The 25476-nt window shown below is 43.9% G+C and overlaps 1 protein-coding gene across 2 annotated transcripts in view; it reads left to right on the plus strand.

The window, feature by feature from the left end:
* The window catches only part of schip1 (schwannomin interacting protein 1), a 191277-nt gene that overhangs the window by 47012 nt on the left and 118789 nt on the right, over positions 1-25476 (plus strand). For both annotated transcript variants that reach the window (XM_076735488.1, XM_076735489.1), the window contains exons 6-8: positions 10850-10914; positions 11137-11208; positions 11422-11557. In XM_076735488.1, coding sequence (XP_076591603.1) covers positions 10850-10914; positions 11137-11208; positions 11422-11557 — 273 coding nt within the window. The remainder of the gene's footprint in view (positions 1-10849; positions 10915-11136; positions 11209-11421; positions 11558-25476) is intronic.

Here is a 25476-nt window from a genome sequence, read left to right on the forward strand (position 1 = left end):
AGTGTCAAGGCAATAATTTGTTTTTACTATTTATCATGGTTTTTTCCTCATATCATTCTTTTGTATTCACCACCCAACAGTTCATAAAAATGTGCCAGAACCTTCTTGAAAACAATTTGATGAATCTTAATCTTTTTAGTCTTGTCTTATGGAATTTGTGCACATCCGTCTATAAGGACAGGAGCACAAGTGAAAACATGATCGGTGCACAAACCTGTGAGATGACTTCACTGACAGCTCCAGACAACCATCTGTGTCGGGCTGCTGTATCTGCACCCGGTCTGCTGATCTGTAGCAAGTGTGATGTGCGACTTTTCACCCGCCTTCTGTCTGGAGCCATCTCTACAACTTAGCACTGCAAGATTTAGATGGCAGCACTTTTTCGATTAAAAAAAAGAACCTAAAGATCTGTGGATTTATCCGAGTAGTTCAGAGAAAGACGGAGAGAGATAATGAGAAAGAGCCAGGAGGAACGAGAAGCAGGGCTCCCCTCCTCCCAGCTCCCACTGTCATGCTCGTGTGTTTGTGGGTGTGTTGGACAGGCGGAATGGCTTGTTTATGGGCAGATTAATTGCTTTTATGGCCTTGTTTCTCCCTGTGAATGGTGCTGGGTGTTTTAATGAACACCCACACCGCCTGCCTGCCTGCCTGCCTGCCTCACCAGCCTGCTGTGTCATTCGTGCTGCTGCTTTTTAGAGCATAGCCAAGCCTTAGCTAGAGCCCGCCACAGCTAATGCCCGTCGCTCACTGCACGACCCTGCACAGGTGGCTGATTTCGCCGGGGTGTGTGTGCGGCTGTGCACTTAGCCTTCCTAAGAGGCCCGGCACAGGTGGGTGGTTCCACTCGAGGCCCACAGGGCTGAGGGCGAGCAGCCGCTAACTGGACCGTGACTTTAATCATTTCCTGCTGAGCTGAGGAGAGCTACGCCAGGCTTTCCACGGTGTTAAGCTACGCTCATAGACACAAAGATTCTTCAAAAGACTTTCAGAGAAGGAGATGGAGTGATAGCTTTGAGAGGATGTGAGAGGGACCATTTAGTGAAGAGGTTGAAGGAATTAAGACTAGGTAAGCGCTTTCCACGTAGCGGCTTTTCACGGATCAGTTAAAAATCAAGCAGAGTCTCTAGTTCTCCGCCTTTCCCTTCTGACTCCATCACTTCTAATTATGCATTATTTGTCTCTCTCGCTTTTCACCTCCTCTTCTCTCCTTTTGTCTCTGCCCCTCTTCCTCTCTTCCTCTCTCTCTCTCTCTCTCTCTCTCTTTCTCTCTCACTCTCATTAATCAGGTCTGCAGGCTTTCTCTTTCTTCTGGCTTTCTACTTCATTAAGCCTGCAATAGCGATGGACCACTGCTAATGGACAGTCTCTGCATTAACTCACAGCTCAAGCCTGGCTGTAAGTGTGTGTGTGTGTGTGTGTGAGTGTGTGTGTGTGTGTGTGTGTGTGTGTGTGTACACTGTATGTGAACTTGTACATATATAGTTTTGCGTACAGTTTCATAACAAATACTGTAAAGAAAACCTGCTTTATGTTTCTGGTCGTTTGTGTGCGCTTCTCGGGTGGCAGTAAAGCAGCGAGCATGTGGACAAAAGCAGACATCACATCATGATGACCTTCACTCTACTTATCACACCCTTAAAGGTTCACTCCGCCAATTTTGCATGTTAAAATCAATGTGGTAGTCACAGGGGATACGACGCGTCCTGTGTTAACATTGATAAAAAAAGAGTCATCACCCGGGAAATGGCTTAGGCTTGCAGACTGCACATTTTAAACTGAAAATCTGCATCATAAACTACCTTTTAAATTACCTGCACCTACTGGCCAGGGAGGGTCTAACAAAAGCAGTTTGGATTATAGGAAGGATCCCGTGTTTTTGGAGGTTGACTTGTATTATGGGCTAAAAATCAGGATAAACAGACCCGTGCTGTCCCTTACAAGTTCCCTAACTTTTTATTTAAGAGCGATACTGAATCACTAGAGGGCTTTAAGTGGATAGTGCCAGTTTTGTGAAGTGGGGCTGTTTGAGGTTCTTATGCATAGTGTAAGCAGTGCAGCAGATGGCGGTCAGCACGCCCCCAGTTTGGAGGAGCACACAGGAGTAGCAGCACAGAAGCTAAGCGATGCACTGCTGTGGACAGGGTCAGCCGTTCATTGCTTTGTTTCCATGCTGGTACTTCTCTCTGTCTCACCAAACAGGAGGCATGGTGACCATCATCTGCTGGCAGGAATACACTGACTGTGCATACTAGTCTCTAAGTACCTTGTCCAACTACTCTTGTAAAACTGTCCCTTTAAGGCCAAATGGCACTTTTAAATGTTGTTTTCTTTGTAGTTGCAGTTCAAACTCTTCTTCTGAGTGGACCTTAGTCCCAGTCCTTCAACCGAGACTATGTAACTATGGAAGGCTCAAATGAAGCTGAATACACTCTAAGAGGTCTTTAACAAAACTTGATCAAATGCCAAATATATTTCCAAATAGGATCATGTCACCGCAACTAAAAATTCCCAGAGGAGCTCGTATTCCTTACTCTGCAGCTCTTTTACAACTCTTTCCACATCTGCCTTTACAGTCTTATCAAGCAACAATGCCGATCCCTCAGTTTCACCATAATGCCCAATAAAAGAGACTTTATAGTTGCATACATTTACCTTCAGATCTTTGCATATATATTGCTCTCCACCCGGCAGTACAGTCGTTAGTACAGTGGTGTTCTGCTCGGCTGCTGTGGAGGACAGGTAGTATTGAGTGGTGTTGTAAAAAAAGAGCTGCTTTACTGTGTGTTTGTTCTGGCATGTTAACGGCGGGCTTTACGGCTCTGATTATGGCCCACCAGGGGAGCTGGGAGTACTAACTACACAGGGAAAATGCTGCAGGCAAGAAGTACAGGAGGCAGTGTCAATGTACATTACCTCGGGGCGTTCGTGCCTTCACTGTGACAATCACAAAGATCCTCTTACGGGTACATTGTTCTCTATTTCTAATATCTGCTGCGAAGGAAGAGTTTGAGTCTGACTTTCTCACTTACATCATTATGGTATTATGAATCAACAGCATTGTATGTTACATGAATATACGAGATGATTTCATCTTTTGTAGAGGTTCGTTCTTCCTTCTTGCACCTTTGTCACCAACACAAATTCCTGTTACATGATTGTACCTAACAATCGAATTGATTGCTATTCTGGTGCTACAAATCGCCCACAGTTCATGACTGACGAGCGTGAATGACGGAACTTTATTTTCAGGTTTCTCGATAATTTATTCACACAACCAGCAAACTTTATGGAATTAATGAGACACACGCACAAAACTCGTTTCAGTTTCTGCTCCGGCCTGACACTGCACAGATGCTCAGTCTGTTGCCTGGACAACCAGGGTCCTCAGAAGTGAGTGTGTGTGCATGTGCGTGCATGTGTGTGTGAGAGAGGTGTTTTACTGACATAGTGGGGACATAAATCTGTCGACAGACTCACGTTGTGGGGACTAGCCTTCCTTAAAAGTAAGTCCCCATCATGTAAATCATTGAATATTAGGTTGTAGGCTTGGATTAAGGTTGGGGTTATGGTTATGACAATTGTCCGGGAAATCAATGTAAGTCTATTTAATGTCCCAAAAAGTGTGTGTGTGTGTGTGTGTGTGTGTGTGTGTGTGTGTGTGTGTGTGTGTGTGTGTGTGTGTGTGTGTGTGTGTTTGCCCCTGGCAACACCTCTCATCTCCAACAGCTGGTATTGCCCACAGACCGGCCTGTCTCCACAAAGCTTACTCCCTCCCTTGAATATATTGAGCTATTATGTGTTTGTTAAGCACAGGAAACTGACAGAAACACACAACAAGTCTATAAAAGCCACTCACAGCCTTTCACCCCTCTCCTCCATCAGCACACTGTATTCATTACCTTGTCATTTGTTGTTATTTCATAGTGTACAGCAGTGATGCGCTGTCCTCCGTGGCTCTCTATTAGCTTGTGTGACTGTCTTTAGGTTTTCTCCCCGCTCCATTTCCTCTTTCCCAGTCTGCAGCTCTCCTCTGTCTGTGACACCATCAGTCATTAGCCTAACCCCGAGAGCAGAAAGAGGGACTGTGTGTGTGAGAGAGAGTGTGCCAACCAGCTCTGATTGCAGGTTCACTCAGGGACGACATTGCCAGTGTCTGGATACCGAATCCCTATAGACATTGGGAAAACTACACACACACACACACACACACACACACGCCAGAAGACACAGTGTCTGTCCAGGAATGGCTACAGATAACAGCACCCGCCCTCCTTTGCTATCAGTCCCACACACCCACACACACACAACACACGGTGTGCTGACAGCTTCTGTGTCCCCGTGGCAGGGGAGAGCGATGAGGATGTGTGTGTGATGGCAGAGATGGTGCCGGCTGGCTGGCTGGGCCAAAGGACCCCAGGGAGGCTTGACTGATAGAGGCTGCCTCTGCGCCCTCTGGATAGCTTGTGTGTGTGTGTGTGTGTGTGTGTGTGTGTGTGTGTGTGTGTGTGTGTGTGTTTGTGAGAAAGGGAGGGGGGGGGCTATGTCATATGCCAGATGGTATGATTTTGTTTAAACCAGTTAGGTTACCATCAGTGGAGGACCAGGTCATGACAGCTTTTTGGCTGAAAGGTGCCTGGAGGAAACTCCAAGCCTCAAGGTTATGTCATTATTAGGTTAGGAGGACCTGGTCGTTGTCCAGACAGAGCTAGCAAGAAATAATCCATGCATGTAGGGAGTTTATTTGTCTGATTGTCTTTGTTTGCTTGATGATGGTTGACATATTGTTGTTAGTTCAAGGCACTGACCAAAAAAGGCTGTGGTGAATTGTAATGACGTACAGAGACTAAAGTGACACCCTCCCAATTCATGTTTTGTTCAACTAATGGTGCAAAACTCAAAATCATTAAAAATAAACGAAAATTACTCAGCTAATTAAATAGAAAAGCAGCAAAACTTCACACCTGTGTAGCTGGAACATTTTTACATAAAAAATGACTTCAACAATTGAATAGGCTTGATACAGAGCTGCTTTCGGCTTTATTTTTAGGAGCAGAGAAGCTTTTTAAACCTGCTGGTTTTATGTAGATTCAAATTTTGCACATTTTGATTGTGATTTTATTTCAAACTAGTTTTATCTCTCTTTGCCTTTATTTCGTTTTGAAGTACAACTGCACATTGTTGCATGTTTTTAGTCTGCACCATGTAAATGAGCTAGAATTAGCTGATTAACTGTACATTAAAAATGCATACTGTAAGTGTGCGTGTGTTTGTGCTCCATATAAATGTCCGTGTGCAGCTTTCTGTCGACTGTGTACCAGAGTTAATTGAGTTCATCAGGAAAACAAACACAGCTGGCCAAGGTTCTGCAGTGCTGGAAGACGACAGAGTGACGACCCGGAATCTGTTGCCAGCACTTCACATCAGGAAGCTCATCAAGTATTGAAGAGGAAAACCAACTTCGACTGAGAGACTGTGGAGGGAATACAAGACAAACAACAAGAGATGAGAGTAAAGACGGAGACACAGACAAGTGGAAAAGCACGAGAATGTATCATGTTTGTTATATTGCAGGCAGAGAAGGAGAAGATAGTGGCCTAAGAGCAACAGAGTTGAAAATATAGTGCAGCAATGAGGAGGAAATAGATTATGACTTTCTGTTTTTATAGGCTCTTTAGATGTGTGTATGTGTGCCTCCCCTCTTTGTCCATCACTCTGTCCCCTGAGCTGAGTTAAAGGGGCATTTAGAGGAGCAGGAGAGCTATTTAAATCATGTGTGTGAGTGTCAGTATGTGTGTCTGGATCAGTTGGAGGTGCAAGGGACAGATTTACACCCCATGTACAGGAGAGATGAAGGCCATTTCCCAGGCAGGCCATTTCTCTCTTTTCCGTGTTTCTTTGGCTGGCTCGCTGGCGTTGGTCCAGTTTAATTTCTTCAGAGCCCACAGGCTTGTTCTTTCACCCCCGTATACCTTCTTCTCGCCGCCAACGAGGAACCCGCTTTCATATTCTCTTCCTCTTCAACTCCCTTGCTGACTCCCAACCAAATCACTTCTGCCTCTCTGCAAAGTGCTGAATCTTTATCTTTCCCCTGCCCTTTGTCCCCTGCAGCTGAGGTATCTAACCTTTCAGAGCGTCAATCACTCAGCATCTCCCTCGCCTGTCTCCTGTGTTGTCTCTCCCCATAATATAGCTTTTATCCCCTTCTTCCTCCACAAGCTCGATGAGTCTCGCGAGTTGATCGTGCTGCGAGGAGCGCATTGGTTCTTTTGCTTCAAGTCAAGTCAGGTTAAGTCCTCCTTGATAGTCTCATTATAGAAAGTGTGATGTGCAGCCAGGTTTTAAAACTTTATATTAACAAGGCAGCAGTGGCACCACACACGACTGTGAGACAATAAAAAAAATGATGAAAACAACTATGAGGCAGTAAAAACAATAACACTGTAAAAATGATATAAAAACAATAAGCAGCATAGAAACCCTGAGATCATTTCAGAAGTGAGGTAGCGTAAAGTGCAAAATAAAGGCAGAGAGGGCGGCTGTTGTTGTGCATGTGCTATTCCATGTTCAGCATATCGATAGCTGTAACCTTTTCATGGATTTGTCCTCATAGCAGGGGATCTATATCTGCGGCTGGAGACAGGAGCTCAGATCCTTTGTACAGAGATTGGTCAGGACAGTCTAAGATGGTTTTGGCCTTCCTAAAGACCTGCCGCTTGTAAATATCTCCAAACTGAGCTCGATTCAACCCACGTGTCCTGCATGGCACATCAAGGCTGTCAAGCCTGTTCTTAAGGGCCGTGTGTACGGCCATCAATACAAAAGAATGAAACAATTTCTTTTAAATGCATAAATGCAAGAGTCGTCAGAGCTGCGCAGATTTTAAAAGAGTTTCATTTCCACAAGAGAAAAACTCATTGCTGTATTTCCTGAGGTACCATTTATGTTATGTCGTAAACACAGTTTTCTGCCAAGCATTAAAATGTCATTATGGATGATTTTTAAAACCAGCACTTGATGTCCTGGTACAACATGCAGCTGATGAAAGGTTCAAATAAGGTGCAAATGCATGTACCTTTACTCTTGAAATCTGAAATACGTCCACTATTTAAAGTATTTCATTTAGGTTTGAGTTTCCACATTGGACCAAAGCATGCAGTCAGACTTGTGTTTGGCTATGATTGAACCCAAATGCCTCTTTTCCCTGCCTGTTGTTGATTGGCACCAGGATTTGCTCCTGAACTGTCTCGTATTCCTGCATGCACCAGTGAGATCCACCAGTAAGCCTGGACAGTTGGGATTTTATGGTATGAATAGTGGTGGAAGCTCCTGTTATATGATGTATGCCGCAGCCAGGAGCCTGGTGGTATTTCTTCTTAACACTGCATGCCCTCTGACCTTGCACCCGACCATCTACTGCATCTCACCCTCACATAACAAGGAAGACCTCCCAAACAACTATTGCTCCACTGGGCCCAGTACATTTCTCAGTGTGATCAAATCATCATTTCTCCCCTTTTCCATCTCTATTAACTCTGTGCTTTCTCTCCTCCCTGCCTCCTCACACTTGTCTTATTTTATTTTCATTTAATTTTTGGAAAGTGGAGTCCGGGGAAAAAGACAGATGAAAGAGGGGGAGAGGGGGTGAAGGAGCGATGGATAACATAAGAGAGCTAGTGGTCTGTATTTAGCTGTCAGTAGCTCGATTTCCTCTGTTGTTGTATAGTGTACTGTGGGTTCAAGGTCTCTTCTCCATCAGCATCTCTGTCTTTCCTCCTCCCTGCATCCCTCTCTCTCTGCTCTGCCTGACTCTACCATAAATCCCCAAACACACACATTTGCACACACACATACACACATATACACACACCAATCAATACAAGCCTGCTTGGCACTGCCAAAGCCCAAAATGACTATAGATTTTCTGTCGACTCTGCCACTAAATTATGCAAACCTCTGGTTTATGTTCCGGTACTTTTTTGGCATTCCCACTCCAGATACGGGATGGGGTTTTCCACTGAGGCAGGGATGGAGGGATACAGGGGGTGGGTAGCAGAAGAAGAGGCTTTTGCGCAGGGCCAGATACGTTGTTTTGACTTTGGTTTTGTTACAGAATAATTGCAAAATGTGTACTGTTATAGATTTTGAAATCAATATGTATTAAGATCGTTGTAAATGTCCTGCTGAAGTCAGGCTTTTGTTTAAGTGGTGAATAATGCGCTCCGGATATCAGTGTTGCAATTTCTTTTGTGCACACACCCACATACACGTGATAAATAATTAAAAAGGGATGCAAAGGTAAAGAGAAAAATAAGGCCCTCCGTGAACCTCGGGGTTGAGTAAAGTCCTGCACATCCTGCTGCACATTATAGAAATTTGTTAATTCACAAACTTAAAATTGGGCTCCATAACGGTGTTTAATTGCACTGTTAATTTGCAATGTTGTCTATCATCCATGTGATCTGAGTTTGCCCCTACAAAGATACATAATTACAGCACAAATGTCACCAGACAATTACTCAGCCTCAGAGATGAAAGTACCTCGAGCAGTATGCTGCTATCAACATGTTGTTTTTGCTCGAATGTACTATTCTTCCATTTGCTACACAGTCACATCAGATTCAACATAATCTCTGTTTGTACCACTGATATCTTATTGCTTACCTCTTTCAAGGGAAGAGTAAACAAGGAGCTACGTGAGCTGAGGATGTTACTTTTAGCTGAGCTGTTGATAGACAGGCCGGTGTATTAATGGAGATGCCTCTGTGTGTAAGGTCGTGCTCGTGTGTGCATGAATGTGTGCAGTCTTTAAAGCACTTATATGTACGTTTGTGTCTGTCTGTCATATGTGTGTCTGTGTGTGTGCCTGCTTACGTGCTTGGAAGCCTATGAGGTGGGCTAGTAGTTTGCCTGGCCAGGCCATCAGTAACTCTAAGGGGAAATTGAAATGATCGGCTCATTCAGTCCGCCAGCAACTCCATTACCCAGAAGCTAACAATCTCTCTCTCTCTCTCTATCTATCTCTCTCTCTCTCTCTCTCTCTCTCTCTCTCTCACACACACACACACACACACACACACACACACACACACACACACCTTGTTTGTACTCTCTCATCCCATCCCATCATTGCCACTTGCTCATTTCTCTCTCTCGCTCATTTGTCTCTTCCATCACTCAAGTCTTTATTCTGCATCTCACTGGCTTGAAGTTATTTTAGTGTCTCTTTCACTTACTTTTGCTCTTTCTTTGCATCTGCTCTGCTTTGCTCCTGCCAGTCTCAAAATTCCCAAAAGGCACACTTAAAGTCTGTTTAAAAGTGTCTGGATGTGTATGTGTGAGAGTGATGGACTGTGTAGGAGAGAGACAGCTTTCTGTCCGAGATAGCATTAAGTCGGATTTGGAAAGGCCGAGGTGACATTGACTCTCAAAGCAGCAGAAAGTTCGGGGATGTTTGGCTCGTGCAGAATCCACGTCCGCGCCACACTTATGCTTTACAGATTTTCTTTTCATCGGAGAGAAAGTGAGAGAGAGAAACAAACAGACAGAAAGGGATGAAAAACAGCCCCTTGAAGCGATCATTGATCACTAGTCAAAGTCCTTGATTCTGTCTAATGAGCTGCTTGTTCCTTCTGGGAGGGAGAATAATGAGAAAAACAACACTGCCTGCCACAGTCAAATTGGACACACAGCCAAACAAGACAGACCTTTTTATTAAAAAGAAAAAGATATGATGCTGGTGTGCTTCGACAGCAACTTTGTGTTCAGCTGAAATTCGGTAAGACAGTGTTTCAATTAGATACATGCTGTGTATATGCGCTCATTTACACTTCAAAAGGATACTTTTTCTGAGACCCTTTCATAGTTATTAAGGAGAGAGCATATATATCGCTATATAATGAATATTAAACACCAAGACCAAGCGCCAAGTAATCACTGCAGTGCAGCCATTTTTCTTAGTGTGCTAGTTCATCTAATAGATGTAATGTATTTCTTAGTGTGAGTCTCTTTATAGGCCAATCTGACATCTAATAGATGCAATATATTCTTTCATGCATACTTCATTATGCAGTAATGGAGCAATCAAATAAGAGTCAAATAAAAGTGGGGGATTTTTGCAGGTTTCACTGTAAACACACACAGATACACACACATAAATACACCGTGATGCTGCTGGAAGCTGCTCAGTGCCCTGATGTGACCCTCTTGGCTCATCAGGAGGAACTGCTCCACTTAAACTTTGTTGCTCCCTTGTAATTGAATTAGTCTGCTCAATTATGTAGAGGCAGGCCTGTCCTCATTACACAGCACTATTAAAGCTCGAGGACGGAGCTGAGGGGAGGAGAGCAGCCGGCGAGGAGCGGAGAGCGGCGCTGAAAGTCATTTTAGTGAACGTGTAAAGTTTCATCACTGTAATCTCCGACGTATCTGCCGCATCTGTGCAACAACTGTGCCATCGTTCATGAATTATGTCCCGTCATATCGGCCTGTGTTTGACTTTTCCCTTCGACTCTCTGCGCTGCTGGGCCAAATGAAAACCCTGAACCAGCAATTTGGCCGACTTCTTCCAAAGCTTGCTTCACCAGCCTCGCAAGAAAACGTCTAACTGAGCCAGAATGCTGCCAAACAAGTTGCTGCAGGGCTCCTTGAGCGAAGCACACATCTGCCAAACTTTCACTTACAGTAGCACACACACCTACACTCAAGATTCAAGATTCAAGATTCAAGATTGCTTTTACTGTGGGGATCTTCTCTTACGGCGAAGGATTCTCCCTCGGTCTGCACCACGTCTGAGTTATCAGTCTTTCTCATTTGTGTCTCTTTGTCTCTATTTGTTTATCCTCTCATACAGGAGCAGCTGAGGGGCCTCCAGAGTGGCTTCAAGCATGTTAATGAAAGAGGTTTCCAGCTGCAGAGGTGGGTTTACACAAACACACACACGATAAACACACAATAAACACAGAGGCGGAATGAACAGCCAGCTCTTGTGTTCCTGTGAAAGCCCATTTCCCTGCAGATGGGACCAAGCCATCACTCTTTAATTGCTGATAACCCAGACTGAGATTGGACCTGTGTGTGTGTGTGTGTGTGTGTCCTCTGAACGTCCCCTACACCCCTTCCCCTTCTCTCCCGGCTCAGTAATCATCTGACCATGGACCTAGACAACAACATCAATATCAACATGCCCCCCGTTGAGACCAAGGTGTTGATGTGAGTATCTGCAGCTGAAAAGGAGCAACTGTGGACTTGTATTTTGATTATATACAGTATTTCTAATCTCTTGTGAAATACAGGTTTTCCTCCTCTAAAAGTGATTAGAATTAAACATAATAGGGACATAATAGAAATAAGAGATCATGGGGGGGGGGGGGGGAATCTCAATCTCTCCGTGCTTATATGTCGTCTCTTCGTTGCTGTGTGAAGCATTCAGCGGGCCTGGCGTGACTTCCTCCAGAGGCAGGAAGTGGAGAAGAGGAGCCCCTCCCCACCCTCCCTCTCCTCCTCTGATAAGATGAGCATGTCCATCAGCATGACGACCCTGTCGGATGGCAGCACCCCGGTAAGTCCTGTCTATGTCAGACATGTTCTCCATTATGAGTTCAAGGCAATCAGCCAGCGCTGTGACTGACAAGTGCACCAGGCGGATGTGCGTCTTTGCTCGGACAGTTGAATAGAAAGGACTGCTAATGAGCACATGCAGTGATTTTTACTTCTGTGCATCAGCTGTATCAATGAGGCTTTGCGTGCACCGACTTGTGGTATAATGGGCTGTTTTGTGCTGCTTTATGTGGAGAATATGGGGCAGCGTGCATAGTCCCATTGCTGTCCAGAAGGGGGCATCATCTCTCAACTAATTGCCTCAGTATGCAGACTCACAACCAGCCTCCACTCTGGGAGCAGAGAGTAAATATACAAGGATTTGCTCTGACATATACACACACTTTCTCTCACAGAGCAACAACACCCTGAGAATCAAAATCAGTGAAAACAGCCTTTCTCATTCAGCACATCTCCCCGTCATTTAACCAGACCTCAATAAATCCCCAGGATTTTCTCTCTGCGTCTGTTCTGGTCATTATAATTCTATACTGACGTCTTCTGCACCCTTCTGGCTGAATAGCAAGTGTGTGTACACTTCTCTGCTAATCTCTGAGCCTGAAGTCAACAGGCAGGTTAAATCTTGGAGACGACTGGGAGAGTTGTGTGTATGAGCGCACTTAGGTGGTACTTGTCCACTCAATCGCTACAGAGAAAAGCTTTTACACAAAAGAGGACTGTTTGATTTGGATTCTTGTGGATAAAAGGGGGTCAGATGGGTTTTGAGCGAAGAGAATTCAGAGTGGTGAGTGAGTGGAATAAATGTGTGCTCTTTTCAGAGCCGCTGGGTTTTACAGTAACACATGATGTGAGCAGCTGATGGTCAGCGGTCAGGCCAAGGAGGCTGAGGGTGAAGCTCTCTGTTGGGTTATACACATAACACATATACAGGGCTCACACATACACATAGTAAATGTTGGCTGCGTTCAAGATCCCTTGGGACGGCCAGGAAATGCTTAGCTCAGTCACTGAGACGGTCTGACAAAAGCAGATGATCATTGTGTGTGTGCGTGTGTGCGTGTGTGTGGGTGTGTGTGTGTGCGTGTGCGTGTGTGTGGGTGTGGGTGTGTGCACACACATTAGCTCCCTAAGGTCAAGAACGAGAGAGGTAGGGAGTAAAGGAAGATGAAAAACAGATGTTGGTTCGCCGGTTTAATTTGCTGATGCTGTAGATCGGCTCTCCTCTGTGGCAGACGGAGACTCAGCTGCACCTCTCGTATGAGTTCATGACTTTTTTTTTTCTGTATAAGCCTGATAGATTGCTACAGTCCGCATGACGTCCGCTATATTAACTTAACTCTGTCTGGCTTCATACACTTTCTCTCTCTGTCCGGTCTTTGATGTAATCCTTTTGGAGAATGTGACAGCTCCACCCTGTTTGAATTTCTAACATTTTCGTTTCTGTCGACCCAGCGAAAGATACGCAGTCCACGCCAGGCTCCGCGCGTTCATGAATGCACGCATGCACACGCGTGCAAGGATGGAGACACAGTGATGTGGCGGCCATTTCTAAAGTGATTGAATTTGTAACCTTTGTGCCTTTAGCATCAGTCTTTGACAAAACCTTGCCGCATGACACCGCGCCGTGTGTGAGTGCGTATGTGTGTGACCACGCCAAGCTACAGTATTTTATCATCGGCATGTGTTTTTAAGACAGATGAGTGCAATGCTCTCAGCAGCGTGTGACTGAGATGGAGTTGACATGCGACTCTTTACTGTGTAAATGATCTTTCACGCTGTAACTTAGCTCACTCATTGCCATGGCAATCCTGCAAAATAGAGCAGCTCTGGATATCTCTCTTTATGATCGATCCCTCTGCTCCATAGCAACACCGTACTAGAGGGAGGCAGAAATTATAGGTTTCATTAAAAAGGAACCTAACAAAACTCTGGCTTTTATGCCCAGATATGAATCAGCTGTCTAAATTTTATTGTTTCATGCTATACACTGTTGACCCCCCCACCGACCACCTAAACGTACACACAAACAAGGGAGAGGAGCACACACACACACACATACACACACACAAGAGCACAGACACACCGACCACTGCAGCTTTAATTTCAGACTGTCTCGATGATAGATGTCTTTTTATAACCAGGCATCAATCAATACTGTTTGGGAACTGGCCGAGTGTTTTTCTAGCTGGAGTGCCACTAAATTACTGGAAAAATGAGGATGAAAACAAATGCCCAGAGAAGATTTAAACCAAGGCAAGATGTTTGGTGCTTTTAATTGTTAAAACTTTGAGGTGTTTTAATCATGGATTTCAGAATGAAGTCCACCTTCCTGCCTCGCTTCTTAGCTTATTGCTGCTTACAGGTTATGGGAGCTGTCCATGGCCTTGGTGCTGAAATGATGTAGTAGCCACTTTTGGACACTAGAGGGAGATCCTGTATCACAGTGGGGGGAGGGGGTGGGGGGGGTTGCAACTCTCGGGAGTGACTGGTCCAGTTGAAGCAAACACACATGTTGACATTTTTTGGTAAAGCAACAACGTCAAGATCTCAACTCTGGTCTGAGTTTCCTATTGAATGTATTCAAATATGTGAAAAAGGACACAACAACTGGTATTCTTGCTTCTTTCTTCAGGCATGTATATCTCTTAAAACATATCTGGGCCTCATAATTTTACAAACATCCATCCTTAAATCCCTTAATTAAAACTTTATATTGTGCCACATCAGTACTTCAATAAGGGTATGGTGAAGATACATAATATCTATGTACTTTGCTGACTTGTACAAAACATAGATGTGTTTACTGTGTGTGTGTGTGTGTGTGTGTGTGTGTGTGTGTGTGTGTGTGTGTGTGTGTGTATTGGCTGGTGAAGGGCACACAGGGGCAGGTTAGTCCATCTGGCCTGCTAAGGTGCACTGAGACTGGGCTCGAGCAGAGCAGCACCACCTTCCCCGTCTGCCAGCTGTCATGTCTCTCCATCTCTGCCCTCTCCATCAATGCTCTCTTAATGTTCCCCTCCTCCCTCTCTTTTCTGCCCTGTCATAGTTTATTTTTGCCTTTGCCTTTTCATATTTAATGAATCTCTCTCTTTTTCTCGTCTCTTCCTTTGTACCTCTCTCTGGCCTCTCTGCCTCTCTGCCTCTCTCTCTCTCTCGTCCTGTTTGTCTCTTTATCGCCGGCTCACCCACCTACTGTTCTCTTGGCTTTATCAGGTCATGCAGCTGTAGCAACAGCTATGGAAGCCTGGCAGGAGAGATAAAAGAGGTTAGGCAAAGTTTGGAGTTTTTGTGGGGTTCCTGTGTGTCTACTCTTTATGGACAAGTACAGGTGCATAAAGCTGTAGTTGACTCCAAAGAGATAAGAGACATTCAGCAGTGTTGGACTACCTATTCAGGTCTCCAGGTTAACTTCTGGGCCTGCTACAAGATGTCCTGAAATAACCCACTGACTTTGCTCTGGCGGACTCAAATTCATCATTTACACAAAGTATAAGAACAGATTACTGAGCCAGCAGCCTGCACAGACTATACCCAGTGTCAAAGCATTTAACCCCTCACATTCACTTTCAACCATCTAATCCAATGCAGGGTGCAAAACGTTGCCCTGTCACTGCGCTCACATCACTTTAATCCTGCCAGTGTTTTTTTCTATTCGCTGTACAAGCCAACTTTCATTACTATGGATGGAATAAAGCTAGAAAAGGTCACATATAGTATCACCCCAGTAGAGTGGTTATTACACTAAGGCCTCAGCATCGTTATTGTATGAATGGCTCCCCCTCAGGCTTACAGTGCCCCCATTCTGTTGTATTTACTGTACATTAACCTCATGGTGTACCATTCACTGATAGTTAGACAACAGCAGCTCCCCAATCTTCACATAGTCAACCACTGCAACTTTCTGTTCAGACTTTAATATTGTTGAGTTTATGTCAATGTAAAATCATAACATTTATTAAAACAATATATCTAATCTTAAGTAATGAGGGGAAAAGACACCACAAAGCCAATCTAATTCTGTTAAGCATTATAAACATCCATGTAAATCACTAACAGATCAAGTCACACTTTCGAATATGATCTATTAAAGTAAATATACAACGCAGAATTCATTTAACAGACCATAACCTGTTGCAGATAATGTAAAGAATAGATTCTGCATAAACCTTCAGCTTCCAAGACATGAACACATGCCTTGCTGCTTCTTTAACGTTGTTTCAGGAAGATTATTCTTAATCATAACCATGTCTGCTATGAAGTCAATGGTCTGCTGCACACTGTCACCCCTCCAAGCAGCGCCATCTCCCAGTAGCCTCTCCCACTTCTCTTCCACCGTGGACCAGAACATCCCTGTGATGATTTATGGTAATTATGCAAATGCAACATAAGGCTTTGGAAATTAATGCTAACCCCCACCAGTCTCTTCGTCACTGGAGGACGGGTGTAACTGAAGCCAATGCTTTTACAATCCTGTTACTGTAATACCAGGGACAATGCAAAAAGCCTAGGTTGGGCGATTAAGGATTCCCTTGAATTAGTTTAGGTGTATTGAAGCCTCATGGAGGCAATTCACGTGTTTAATCATTCCTCTTCATTCATTAGTTGCAAATTGATTGAAGAGGCAGCCTACACGTGGCTCTATGCTTATTCCTCGGGAGTGATGCCGGGTCTGTAGGCAGATTTAATTGACATAATCCCTCTTGTCATAAGCTCTCACCGAGATAAGATGTACTGTATGGTGTGGGTGTGCTGGGTCTCCACCGGGTCTGAGGTGGGCCGGGCAGAGTGACAGCCATGGCAGGATGTGAGAAGAACACTGGAAACACCAGCCAAGGTATTGATTGACAGGATCATTAGTGACCTCTCACCACTCCATCACCACCTTATGTGGAGAGAGTCTGGCTCTAGATCTAGAAGCTACAGAATTTACATCCTCTTCTAACTGCAACTATTTTAAAGAGAATATTAGCCTTTTCTTTCTGTGCACTCCAGCTCTAAGTTTCTCTATAAACGCTTTAACCCCCTCCACACATGGGAAGGACATTTATATTACTTTTATAATTATGTATTAGAGAGCTGGAACCTTCTGTGTAATAATGTGTAATGGGGGGCAGCAAGGCCTGACTCTCTGCTAATCACCTGTCAGCAGCATGTCAACTTGAACATGGGCCCTTTCACACCTTGGACATGTCATGTCAAACACTCTCTGAGGTGTGTAATACCCATTACGTCCACGTGACACGCCGGACGTGATGTGTATGAGAGGGATGGAGAGGATGGGGGTGGAACTAAATGCACAGCGAGTCTTAATTAATCAAACCTTGGAGCATGCTCTTTCATAGCATAAGTGCCTAGAAAAGCCAGTTCAAAGTAATACTGCATCAGTTTAAAAATGATTTTGCACTGGATTCTGCATGATATCTATCTTTATGTTTGTAGGACAGCTGTTGACAAATGTTAGCAGCTCTTGCTTCAGAGTGACGTCATGTTGCATTTGTATTATCCGGGAGAATCCACAGGGGGTCACTGTTCTGCTATGTTGGCACAGACTAGCTAAGTAGCAGGGAGTAGCCGAGGTCCAGTAAAACCCTGGGTCAAAATGGATTAAAGCTCTTCTCTGGAGGGTATTCCTCTCATTCTGTACTGGACATCAATACAGCATCAATCTGGATTTAAAAGCAGGATGCATGCAGACTCAGAACACCTGGTCCAAATTGTTGAAACCACAGGGACTCTTGATGCTGTTGTGTTGAGGACACTCTCAGCAGGCAAACACCCCCTCTGATAATGCCCGTCAAGGGTCTCTTCTGCCAAAGATAATAACCCATTATCAACATATTTGTAATTAAAAGGAGAGGTGAGCTGCTGTTTTGTATTTCAGTGGCTTATCTAGGATCCTCTCTCTCTCTCTCTCTCTCTCTCTCTCTCTTTCTTTCGTCCTCTGCCTCCTCTCCTTGAGCCTTTTAATTTCATGACACTTCAATTAAATATTAAAGTGTTTCAGGATTACGTCAGACTTGTGAACAAGCTGCTGGGTTTTTCCAGACCGCCTTCTATATATAAATTTCCTCCTTCCCTTTTTCTCTTTTTTTTCCAATTTCAGTGTCGACTTGTTTTACTGGCATGACGTATAAATCTGTTTGTGTTGCCAGATTATGCAGGAATTAAGAAAGTGAATACAGACGATGATGGTAATGAATCCAGTGACTGCTACAGTATACAATATGTCATATAAATAATGCACCGTGTGGTCTTACAGCAAGTCACCTATGTAAAAAGCGGAGAGAGAGCGGTGACTCGTTGTTGTTGGTGGATGTAAATGTATTTTTCTTGTTAACAGTTTTAAGTTTAGATTTTGCAGTGCGTCTCGTCCACACCCACCATAAACAGTGAATATTGAAAATCACTGAAATAATGAATGCAAATATAAACATTTCTGTTCAGTGCGTTGTCTTGGATGGAAAATCCAAATATGAGACCTTTTTGTTTTGCCCATTTGCCAGCTGCAGCTGCTTTGTTCATGTATGCTCTTTGCAGTTAATGGATGGTAAACAGACTGCCTTTATACGCTGCTTTTCCACCTTAAGGGACAAACCGCTTTCCAATTTTAGACAGAGAAGGATGTTCCACCATTGACAAGTCTAATGATGCCCTTATCACCCCATGATCTAATCAAAAATCGTTATAGAAGTGTTTAGCTTTAAAACCAAATCACTGTATGTTGCGCTGTACTCTATATTAGCCTTAAGGCAGCAAACTGTGGATTGTTTGTGTGCCTCTTCTTCTATCTTTTCTTTTATGCTCTCTGTTCTTACTCTCTCTCCCTTTTTCTCATACCAAGAGTGCCTTTCTCTCCCCTCCAATCCCACCGCCACTACCGCATTACCTCATTGATCCCTACTCGCGCAGCAACACGGTCATAATTGATCATTAATGTCCAATTGGGGACAGTGGTGATATGAAGAGCAGCAGATTGATACAATTACGAGTCATCTTACCTCTGGAATCTATTGATTGGGGCTTTGCAGAGGTAATCAAGGCCAGATTAGCTGTGAAGTGTCAATCTTTGTTCTGAGGACAGCATCCATGTAAGATTCCTGTAAGAACTACAAGTGGATCATTGGCCTGATGGATACAGGACACAGTTTGCTGATGTATGTTTTTGCAGCTGCACCAATAGTGTTGCAAGGTATATAATCCAATGAGCACCATTTATTTTGTTTTACTTTGTCATTTTGCATAGAAAAGCTCTTAGTAATATAAATCCACAAGCAGGGGATTTTTCTCATTTTGGAACAAAACATGATTGCAAAATGTCACAGCCAAATCTCTGCTGTAGCTCATTAATTTCGCCGGTGCATTTGTTTTGCCATTAAAGTAATGTTTAAAAATGTCACCTGAGTAGAGATGTGGGTTAAAACTGCTTTTTATGCCTTTGAAATAAGCACTGCCTTCTCATTACCAGTACCAGTGGTGACGATGTTTTATTAATGGATGAATCATCAGTGGTCATGCTCTCAGCCTCACACATAAACTCAGATACTCACACACACATACATACATACGCATGCATGTAGGAAGTAAAGAGCTAATGGAAAGTATATTGCCTTTGATTTGTATGTGACAAGATTTTGCACATACTGTATAAGTCAAGAGCTGTTAGATGTGTGGGCGTGTGTGCATCTATATGTGTGTGTGTGTGTGTGTGTGAGACACTGGGTGCAAAGGAACAGCCTGCAGCACTGTGCATATCCAGCCTCATTTACCAGATTCCACTCCTCCATTATCAGCAGGATCATTATCCTCTCTGCTCTCTGCCCTCGCTGCCTCACTTCTACTGGGACTCAAGGTGGCACACAAAAATATCAACACACACATCTCACTTGCTCACACTCACCCCGAATGCTTATTATTCTGTACTCTTTTACATGTGAACCAAAAAAAAAAAAAAAAAAAAAACTAAAATAAGTTGTGTGCATGTGCACTTAGACAGTAGGTGCAAAGTTTTGCTATTTTCTGCTACAGTATTCCTGTGACAGTTAAGAAAAGGCGAAATGAGGTTAGTGTGGCTGCTTGTGTGTGCGCTCCTGACACATATGGCTTGTAGGCCACAGCTGACACTGCATTAGTGTGCATCAATTTATGGAGATGTGCAGATCTAAGATGAGATTAAGGTTTCAACTCTGCTGCCAGTGGAATACCACTTACTCATTTTCTTCTTTCAGGCACATGTATATTACACTGCTGAGCATGATAGAGTGCACTTTATGTTGCACATCAAGGTCATATATACAGTATACGCTCAAGAAAGAAAATATTTATCCATGTACAGGGATACCAGGACATGGAGTGTTAACCATGGCTGAGAAAAAGATCTGTGAAGGGAGTTAACAGAGAGAGTAACCCACATTATTTCATTGCTGCTCTTGAGTTTTCCCCTCATAAAGTATTTCTTTCTTTGATCGTGTATACTGCTGCCTCATCCCTGTTTCTTGTCAAACTGACAGCCTTCTCCCCCTCCATTCATGTGATTTTCACTGCCTGGTCCGAAATCCTATTTCTGAGAAGTTCGCTGTGTTGTTATTCAACTTGAACAATCCCATTGCTTATTCAGCCCTGTGAGATCCCACTAATAGTCACAGTGGCTGCTGAGGCGTGGAACAGTAGGTTACACCAAACCGACTCTGGAAATGTATTAGACAGCACGCATACATTGTTGTGTATGTGTCTGCATGTGTTTGAGTGCGTGTGTCTGCTCTCTCAGATGTGACCATCTAAGCTGTGATTTTTATTAAAATACTGAACATGCAGTCTGTCTGAGAAGGAGAGAGGGAGGGTGGGGAGTTTTGTTCCTCGGTTTATTGGTTTGGCATTTAAAGACTGGAGAAATCCCGGGAAGAAGGGAGGGAAATGTATTGAACAGAAGGGAGATAAAAAGAGGGGCAAAAGAGCCTATTCTCCTTCCCGCTGAGAGGCCTGGTCTCCAGAGGGAAATACACCGATTTGTGAATAATGAAAAGATGGAGAAGAGGCTTCCTCTCTCTCCTTCTCACCTTCTCTTTCTCCCCTCCTTCCCTTCCTCTCACTCTAACCTCACTCCCTCACCCAGAAAATCCATCTCTGTAATAATGTCCGTGTGTAGGGAATGATTACGGAGCAGATAAAGAGAGAAATCAGCCAATAAAAGGAACACAAAAACATTCTACAGTGTTATCATCACACAGCCACTCTGCGGGCGAATGGAGATAACATGTTATCGTGAAGTAAACACCTAACCTCTTGCAAAGCACAAAGTCACAGCCTTCTCCTGTGGAACTTTCCCTCCACTTTTACAACAAGTTTGCACTTTATGCATATCCAATTTAGCAAAGCGGTAACAAATAAGTGAACTTTGTGCTTAAGCGATGCAGGCAGGTGATGATGCAGATTACAAAGTAAGTTTTGATAAAAGAGTTTTAAAGGAGACCTACAGATGGAGGGAATGAGGGAAATTCCTGAGTTGTGTAGAGCTCCTTCATGCCTCATTAGCCCAGTTAACTGATATCAGCTGTGCCATCCTTATCATCGCCTCCACCACCGCCTCCTGTCACACAGCACACATCCCTGTGCACCGCTGATATTACAGGGCATCACTTGGGCCTCCTTATTTAACCAGCGACAAACAGAAAGGGCAAGGGGAGCAAGCAGAAGGAAGTTTGCCTTTAAACTGTACTCACTGGGAATAAGTAGAGGAGTGTGGCGGGGAAAAAACTTGAGAACCAGCAAAATAGAAGAGTTGTAGGAGGTGAAGAGCTGGAACAGGGGTGAGGCAAAGTATCATCAGGAGAGGAGCCACGGTGCGACGCTGCACCTGCCTGTCGCGAGGGAGACTTCACAGGAAGCACGGTACAAGCCGTCATTCACAGAACATTACTCGGGAGAGCAAACTGTTGTTAGCATGTCAAAAGTGGGGACAGGAAAACGGAGGCGTAAAGGGAAAGATGGTAATTAGGGAGAGGAGGCAGCGTTTCTACTGAAGTGCAGGATGCTGTCGAGATGAGGTCTGATTTTACACAAAATGTCATGGAGGTTTAAGGTGAAGGGGAGGGCGGTGCAGGTGTGAGGCAGTGGCAGAAGGGTCGCATAAGGGTAAGGGAGAGGCTTTGAGAAATGTAAACAGGGAAGCCAAAGGAAAGCAAATGTAGGAGTAGGGTTGCTGCGAGGGTTTGAGAATAGCCTAAATGTCTTCCTCCATTCCACCAGCTGCATCTGGGGAAACCATAAAGCAGTAAGACCCTTCCAGTTTTTCTTGGTTTTGCCCAAACAATTCCCCCCACTCACTCATGTCCAGAATACCTCCCAGGGTAGACTCCTCATGACCACCTCAGTTGGCTGGAGGAGCAGGGACTGATCACAAAGACCTTACTGGATTTTGGATAGAGAAACTTCTTCTTGTTTCAGATCTTTCTTGTGGGTAAACCAACAGTTCATGTCTCTTTGTGAAGACAGGAACAAGCATTTAACCCGCAAAACAAGCTTTTCTTTGTGTTTAACCTCCCTCTTTGCCGCTACAGTCTGACATGTCAGCCCACGTTACTGCAGTTGCAGTATTCAGTTGCACAATCAATCCTGTTCTCTCTCCTGAGGAACATCCCAGGATACCTGAACCCTTCCACTTGGGGAAAATGCTGCCTCCTCACATATTTAGGCTGTTCCCATTGATATAAATGGGATGAACAAAGTCTAATGCAGCACAGTTCAGCAGTATCAAAACTAAAGCCTCCAAAATGACCACAAAATTGAATCAACACCTCACTTAAACAGCTCCAAACAAGATTTATGGTTGGGTTAGTCCATAGTAGTTTTAGCTAGATCTACCTAATAAACTGGCACCTCAGTTAAGAGTTTATCGTATTTGTCAAAAGTGAATCAACTATCAGCTTTTTTTGGTCCATTTAGTATTCAGGTTGTGTTTGTTTGTGTATTCAGTATGATAGTACAAACACAGATGACGATGTACCCTTGTTGTATTCTCAGTGACAGCAGACGTACTGTCCCAGACTACAATGTGTGCATATTCACATCAAGTGCCTCGGAAACGGCGCATGCAGGATTCATAGTGCAAACAGAGAATGCCTGACAGCTTTGATATAACAACACTTTTCCCCTCACGTACAGCTCTGCGGTCTCAAAATCAGTCACTCGGCGAGTTCACGAACTCCGCAAAAACTAGAAAGAGGGAGAGAGAAAAAAAGCGATGCGTTATGTGGGGTACAGTGCGCGAGAGAGAAAGCGGCGAACGTGCGGGAAGAAGAGAGTCTTTCCAAGAACTCTCTCGATCCTGTGAAACTCTTCGGCAGCTTCCCACTCCTGTGGGGAGAACAGACGTTTTGCTGAGAAAGGAGATCACATCGCTATTAAGACGACTGCATTTTAACTGCTTTGTAGTAAGTAGATCTCACCTGGGACTAGCAGAGGTAGAAAGTTCAGCAGGTATGAGCAGGGAGAAGCTAACTAGTTTTGAGCTGGGGAAGTTTCCCAGTTCCAGTTGTTTTATTAATTGCAGTTATGGAAGTTAAAATCTTGGCAAACGTCACCGCTATAGGTTCCTCTCTGTCCTACATTTGTGTTAGTCATTTATTGTCTCTTACTCTGTGCACACCAGCTGTTTTGCTCTTCACTGTGGATAAATATTTCATTGGATGATTTCCATTCTCCAGTAGGCAGCTGTCTCCGTGCCATACGTAAAGGCTGGAAAATGGAAATGGCTGGAGTCTCTCTGGCACAGTAAATGTATTCAAATCACACAGCATCAATCAGAGTATATATCTAATACACTATAGCACCATCCCTTATTTGCATATGTTTCAGAATCTTTTGCAAATTCAATATTGTATTCTTACAAGTACCATTCTGAATGGAGGAACACTCTCTGCATGCGTAACGCCTTATTCAACACAGCTGTGTTGGGTTTCCAGTACAAATCCATCTTGTTCGGTGAATGAGTTCAGTCATAGCAGGCACAGCTACCATATTTCAGTCAACAGCGGTAATTAAATGACAAATGACTAAGCAGACACTAATTTGTTGAGCAGGAGTTGATTTGATATGTTGCTGCAGTCAAGGGCACAAGAAGAGTTTGGAGGTACCAACGTGTGCAGCAGGAGCGTCTGCTGGGGGACATAAATACTGACATTTGATGAAATCACATCATTAAGGAGATCCTGCTCTAGTCAAGTACGTTGAAAACAAGATTGATTATGTTAACGTCTCCTTTTTCCCAACACTCCAATAATATCACGTAGTTTAAAATTAGCACCTTTACATGAATACACAGTGTAGATGATACACATATGATACAACATACTATCATTTATTACTGCAGAAAACATCATCCTCTAATGTTCAGTTTTTGCTTTTGCCGCTGCCTGCCTTCATTGATAGAAAATAACAGGAACACCTGTCAGCATAACACAATACAGTTGCATCAACTCCAACAAAAGCTGAACATGATGACCTTCATGAGGGGAAAATATAGTCCAGGACTGTTGTATTACACTGCATTAGTTTTAGTGAGGTACACCGAATGAACTGGCACTGTGTGCATGTCCAAGACCTGAGACACCAGAGACAAATACAGGCTGAGAGGGAGATTAAAAGAGGTTTTTTTCTTTAATCATTTCAAGGCAAGCAGACACATATTTCATCAAGTCCTGTGTGAGCGCACACAGTCTGGTGTTAGCTCTTGTGAATGTTGGTATGCCCGCATGTGCTAGTAAGTAAAACTCACTGGACCGTGCGTCCATATGGCCGGCCTCAATGCAGCCAGTGTCATGCCGGTTATGTGCTAAGATTAGCTAATTCACTTTTTGTAAAGGAAGATTGCCCTGCCCAAAAGCTCACTTTGTGCTGTCCAGCACTCTGTTCTCTCTCTGAGGCCTGTCTACATGGCTGTACTTCAGATTTCTGCACAGACTGCTGTCAGAAAGGTCCATATGTGATGTGAAAAAGTGAAAACGTGGTCAGTTTTATGAGGATTCTGCCATAATAAATGATTACACACTCACACAGTCGATGCACACATAGTTGACACACTATATTTGTAATCGAAGAATGTATATACTTAACCAATCATATATTACTCTAAGATTTGTTCTTTCCTTTGCAGAACTTTCAGCATTTAACAGAGTTTATTGTATTGCATTAGAAAGCAACAGCATTTGCGATTTGCCTTAAACTCAGAAAGCCCAAACAGGTGTCCCTAACAGTTTGAGACTGTACCTGCGAGGGATTTTCCATAAACAACTGTCATATCAGTGAACCAGTGTTCATCTCAGCACCGCTAATTATCCTGTAGGAGAGAACGCATGGCACGTTTTTTTGGATCCATTTCAACGAGCAGACCGCATGTGCTTGACTGTCCACCGTGGGAAGTGGAAATCACCAAAGGAAAACCTTTTGCGACAGAAGGATTAGGAGGGTTTACCTTGCTGCGACTGGGAACTAATGCGTTTCTTTTAAAGATGTTTCTATCACAAGTTGCTAAGATCATCTCTCTTCTGAGCGCGTGGGTGTGTTTTGTATGTGTTTGTGCATCCCAGCCCCCTCACCCCTTGGTCCCAGCCTAACATATGTCCCTTTGATCAACTCTGATGTTTAATTACACTAAACAAGATAAGGCTGTGTCCTGCATCTGAACTCTTTCAGCTTTGTCTTCTAGTTTATCTCTAATAGAAAACAGCTGGGCATATCATGGGGAAGGAATGAACTGGCTTGCTATCATAGCTGTGTGTGCTCATCTTTTGCTCCTTTACAGAGGCTGATGTGCACTCTGTGCCCTGCTATAGTACTTATGTATGGTTTTGTGCACTTCATCAACTGAGACTGTGTTATGTGAGGTAGCAGCGTCTCTGGATGCTTTATCAACACAGATGTCCACCT

This window comes from Chaetodon auriga, chromosome 7 (assembly GCF_051107435.1).
Source record: "Chaetodon auriga isolate fChaAug3 chromosome 7, fChaAug3.hap1, whole genome shotgun sequence".
Taxonomy (NCBI): Eukaryota; Metazoa; Chordata; class Actinopteri; order Chaetodontiformes; family Chaetodontidae; genus Chaetodon; species Chaetodon auriga.